Genomic DNA, 5,568 nt, shown 5'->3' on the forward strand with positions numbered 1-5,568 from the left:
GAGTGGTACCGCCTGCCATTAGGCCGAATCTCGGCAATAATTTTTGAAATTTATCCACAAAGTAAAAGAGCAGCAAATAAACTATTCTCAACTATTCATATTTTTTTTTTTTAAAAAAAATGGACACTATAGGGAAAAAAATAATAATAAAAAAAAAAGAAAAAGAAAAAGAAGGACACTCAACGTGCTTTCTCTCTCCCCTTCTAGTATAAATAGGCAAAGCATCCGACCCCAAAGTTCAAACCATGCCCACGAGCTAGAAAGTAGAATCAAATTTGTTCACCTTAACTTCACTTCACACCCACCATCAAGTCTCATATTATCAACTCTCCCAAGTCCAAGTACATATCTCTATTTAAGCTCCTTATCTTTCCAACCAAATCTCTCTTCACATCACACAACAAATAGTAGACAACACCAACACCAACACCAACACCAACAATGGTAGTCCTATCCAAACCAGCAATTGAACAGTGCTCTTTTATTAGAAACTGCATACCCACCACCACCACATTTTATACTGGAATTCCCATAATAGACCTCTCAAAACCTGACTCCAAGAACCTCATAGTCAAGGCCTGTGAAGATTTTGGATTCTTCAAGGTCATCAATCATGGAGTCCCACGTCAGTTTATTACCAACTTGGAATCTGAAGCTATTAAATTCTTCTCCTTACCACTCTCAGAAAAAGAAAAGGCAGGGCCTCCTACTCCAATGGGGTATGGTAACAAGAGTATTGGACCCAACGGTGATATTGGTTGGGTCGAATACCTTCTTTTAACAACCAATCCAGATTCATGCTCTCACAAATTTCTCTCAGTTCTTGGAGAAAACCCAGAAATGTTCCGGTATGAAATTCACACACGAACAACCACAAGTTGAATTTGATTCACTTAGTTTAACCTTTTTCTTTTTGGTTAACTTGCATGTCTAGAACTCGACTTTTTTTTTTTCTATCAAACACCAAGTAATTATTACAGGGAAATAACATGTTTGGGTTTTATTGTTATTGCAGTTCTGCTTTGAATGACTATATATTAGCTGTGAAGGAGATGACCTGTGAGGTTCTTGAATTAATGGCTGATGGATTGAAGATTCCAACAAGTAATGTGTTCAGTAAGCTTTTGAAGGATGAAAAGAGTGACTCTGTTTTCAGGCTCAATCACTACCCTCCATGCCCAGACTTTCAGGCTTTGGAAGATAGCAATATGGTTGGATTTGGAGAGCACACTGACCCTCAAATCATATCTGTGCTGAGGTCCAACAACGCATCTGGCCTTCAAATTTCTCTGAGAAATGGGAATTGGATTTCAGTCCCACCTGATCAGGACTCATTCTTCTTTCTTGTGGGTGATTCTTTGCAGGTAAAGCTACAGTTCTAATAGCCCAAAACAGAGTTTAATTCTAATATCCAATTCCCTATTCCTATGGATTACATAGGAGTCTAATTGTTTGTCAAACTCAACTTTAGCTTTTACAAGCTAGCGGGTTGTTCATGTTTTGTTTGATTGATTGATTTATTTTCATTTTAGGCTATCTTTCTAAATATAGAAAACAGAGGTTTATGGTTTGTTAGTATTCTATTTGTGTCATCACTCATCACTCTCATAGTCACCCCCAATAATTTTTCATGTGCCTAAGCTACTATTTGAACTATTTTGCCCTGTCCGTGTCCCATAAGAAAAAAAGAAAGAAAAAATATTTTTTACCCTATATTTATTTTTTTACTGACGTAAATCTTTTCGAATTTCTGATTATTCCTTCAATACATGTACAACAAAAACTAATTATAAGAATAAATAGTTTTATCTAGTATGGGTTTTGCTTCGTTTATCTTATCTTTAACATTGAATTTTTGTTTAATGGGGTTTTTTTTTTTGGTTGGTTGGTGGATGTGTGCAGGTTATGACCAATGGAAGGTTCCAAAGTGTGAGGCACAGGGTTCTGACAAACAGCTTGAAATCAAGAGTTTCAATGATATATTTTGGTGGACCACCTTTGAGTGAGAAAATAACTCCATTACCTGCACTTATGAAAGGAGAAACGAGCTTGTACAAAGAGTTTACATGGCTTGAGTATAAAACATCAGCTTATAATACAAAATTGGCTGATAATAGGCTTGGGCACTTTGAGAGAATTGTAGCCTCGTAATGTTACATAAGTCTCACCCTTTTGGGAAAAAAAAAAAAAATGCATGGTGGCTTAATAGTACTTAAAAAATAGGTTTGAAATAGTCGACCGAATTACTCAAAAACCAAAAAAAAGAGGGTAGTAGATCAAATTTCCAATAGATGGAATACTTTCACTTTGTATTTTCTTTGTTGCTTTGCTTGGTTTGCCTCCTGTTTCAGCTACAAACTTCTTGTAACCACCTTTCTTGTTAATAATACTGTAGTTTCTTTTTTATTCCAAAACTGTTACAAGATTACCATCATTATCTACCATTGTAAAAATGGAATTTACTCAGTTCAGGTTACCTATGGGCAATGGAAATGTTAAGAACTCCACAAGATATCAAAACCATGATTGAATGGCTAGCTAATTATATTTCCCTCAACTATATTATCATCATTTTATATAAATTTACTAATTAACCAATTTGTTATAAAAGGTTTATAATAATCTGATATTGCAATCAATGTGACATCACAAGCATCATTAATAAAAAAATATATGTTATATTTAAAATTTGATACAATAATTTATAAAAATGATATATAAAATTTATAATATTTTTAACGTCACTGTCATATAATATCATGCACATGGACATGGACTTAAGCAGCATGTCCAAGATGTTCAATCCCTTTTAGGTTTTTTATTTCTATGAAGTGATAAAATTGAGTAAGAAGGTCTTGGTAGCAAATTATAAGTTTAAAACCTTAAGAAATAGAGATTACGTGTGCGTTTGGCACCCGCTTAAAAACCCAGCTTATTTTTGCTACTATTCATGGATCTCACTGCACTTTTTGGTACTATTCATAGGTCCCGCTGTACTATTTCAGCTAACTTTTACCTTTATCTACAGTACTTTCAGCAAAAAGTTTTCAGTTTCAGCAAAAGAAGCGAATCCTAAATAGCGGAATTTTAACCATCAATTTTTTGGCATACTTCTCTTGACCTAAACTGATGATCACACAAAAGTTTTGAGATTGTTCTACGTTGTCTAGACCTAACATCCACACAAACCAGCAATTCAGACTTGTTCTGTATTCCAAATTGTTTATCCCACGAACAAAAACATTTCTCTGACAGTGTTAGACATGCTCTAGAGTGATGCAAAACAACCTACAACCTAAGAACCTCACAATACTCTGCAAACACTATGAGAAATACAAATTTTGTTTATTATATGATGGGTTCCACTCATAGTGTTTATATATACATCACTCCATTAATATTGAGTGTGATAGTATGCATAGTGGGGTAGAGTAATTGTTCCAGACATTATTCTATAACTCCTAAATATTATTCTTGGTGAGGAATATAGAGGGACATGCCCACCCTCAATTTCTAACAAAAACAATTACTTTAAATATGCTTATATAAAAAGAATAAAATGACTCTTTCGAAATGAACTAGGGTCTCTTTTTCCTTCTCTCTCATTAATAAATTATATTTACTTATTAATAAATAAATAAATAAATTAATTAATTAATTAAAAATATATATATATATTTTTTTTAAAGACCGACCATCCTTACAAATTTACAATATTTATTGATAAGACCTAGGAAGAAGTGGTTTTATCAACAAAAAAAAAAAAAAAAAATTATAAAAAAACCTAGGAAGTACGAAAATGAAAATTTTAAATAAAAAAAAATTGGTCAAAATTATGTCGATAGCAGGAGGTAAATAATTATGTCGTGTGGGCTCTTCTGGGTCGGGACCAGTTTCCCCGAGACCGCATGCAACAAACCATGGCTTGCGCCATCCAGCTCGATATTAAACCGCGTGAAAGAATGTGAACTTCACACTACTCATACATTGATATTGGTTGCTATCTCAGCCCATTGGCTAACAACAATACACTTAGGCAAGGAGCATGTGGTTCAAACATTGATCTTGGTTTTGATGCCAGTGTTTTCCTAGTCATTTCCCTTTTGTTTCCTTCTCTCCCTCCTCCCAAAAAGTACTATCTCCTTTGTCATTTTTTTTAGGAATATAATAAATCAAAAAAAATTTGTTTGCACATTTCAATATCCATACTTGATACACGTCACTCACAAAATGTGGACATCACGCATTTACAATTTTTCAACTAATTTCCACACTTTCTTAATGGGTGTGTATATTGAGTGTAAGTATTGGAGTGTGAGACAATCATGGACCCATATGAAAAAAATTGCCATTTGTATAAACTTCAATGGTATTGATTGGTGTGTTTTGTTTTAGAGTTTGAGAAATATCTCTACGTTTTTAAAACCTAAATTATATATTTTTAAGTACGAGGATATTTTACTTTCAAGTTTAAAATTTTGAATTTTTATCCTCATGTTATATAGAGCTTTGATTCAAGTCATTCAGTTAAAGTACTTGATAATATGGTCATTAGATGATTTTTCTCCCACGATCTAGCATCACACACGATCCATATTGCATCCATTTTGGAAAGAGCTACGGAGGTTGTTGAGGAAATGGTAAATGGAGTAGAAGTAGTATACATTTATTATATTTCCGAAGTATTTGCTAATCAACCATCCATCAACAACAAATTTGGCTCTAATAGAAAATTCAAATTTCGCTCTATAGTGTTTGGTTGATAGAAATTTAAGGAGAGAATTCAAAATTCTTAGGAGTTCTCCTAAATTTTAAGGGTCTGTTTGGATACAGCTGAAAATTGAAAACTGAAAAACACTGTAGTAAAATAATTTTTAAATATGTGAATAGTACTGTGAAACCTATTTTTAATGAAAAAGTTGTTGAAAAGTGAAATTTGTGGGTCCGTAAACAGTACACGATATGTACTGATTGGCTGAAAAAAGTGAGAAAAGTCAAACTTTGCGGCTACTGTTCATTGAACAGTGCATGAATAGTAGCTGCAAGTCTCACAAACGCGTGAAAAAAAAAAAAAAAAAAAAAAAAAAAAAAAAAAAAAAGGAAAAACGCAGACACAGACGTGGGTTTTTAGCCCAATCCAAACATAACCTAAGTGTTATTTTGACTCCTAGTCATGAAAATTAGAAAATCATGAGATATCATAATCCTCACAATTTATGACATTCTAAATTCTCACCTAAAACTTAGGAATTTTGTTCTCCCACATATTGTACTTAAGCAAGAATCATTAAAATTGGGCATGGCAATTTGTATTTGTATTTTTCTTTTTTAAGGAATGATAGATATGTTAACATATATTTTTTTCCTCCAAAAAATGACTTAATATACATTTTTCTTATCTAGATAATTGTTTATTGGTATCAAATTGACTGATAATAGGGGTGTCCAAGGGTCAATTTGGGTTAGGTTTGAGTTCAACGTGCACTTGATTCGATCCCATTTGGTGGTGGAGAACCAAACTTGTTGTCAACCGATAAGGGGGGTTGAATTGGACAAATCTGATTCCCA

The 5,568-nt window shown here is 33.2% G+C and overlaps 1 protein-coding gene across 1 annotated transcript; it reads left to right on the plus strand.

Annotated features, from left to right (window-relative positions):
* Positions 1–251: 251 nt before the first annotated feature.
* On the plus strand, positions 252–2,406 carry LOC115983532 (gibberellin 2-beta-dioxygenase 1-like). The gene is made up of 3 exons (XM_031106239.1): positions 252–848; positions 1,016–1,364; positions 1,903–2,406. The coding sequence occupies exons 1-3, from the start codon at positions 442–444 to the stop codon at positions 2,149–2,151; spliced, it is 1,005 nt and encodes a 334-aa protein (XP_030962099.1). The 5' UTR covers positions 252–441; the 3' UTR covers positions 2,152–2,406.
* The last annotated feature ends 3,162 nt before the right edge of the window (positions 2,407–5,568 follow it).

The sequence above is a fragment of the Quercus lobata genome, chromosome 4 (assembly GCF_001633185.2).
Source record: "Quercus lobata isolate SW786 chromosome 4, ValleyOak3.0 Primary Assembly, whole genome shotgun sequence".
Lineage (NCBI taxonomy): Eukaryota > Viridiplantae > Streptophyta > Magnoliopsida > Fagales > Fagaceae > Quercus > Quercus lobata.

What these genes read in the sequence shown, in the direction of transcription:
- LOC115983532 (XM_031106239.1), top strand. Translation starts at nt 442, where the DNA reads ATGGTAGTCCTATCCAAACCAGCAATTGAACAGTGCTCTTTTATTAGA. An exon ending in GAAAACCCAGAAATGTTCCG is followed by an intron (nt 849 to 1,015) that starts GTATGAAATTCA and finishes TTGTTATTGCAG; the next exon opens with TTCTGCTTTGAATGACTATA. An exon ending in TTGTGGGTGATTCTTTGCAG is followed by an intron (nt 1,365 to 1,902) that starts GTAAAGCTACAG and finishes GGATGTGTGCAG; the next exon opens with GTTATGACCAATGGAAGGTT.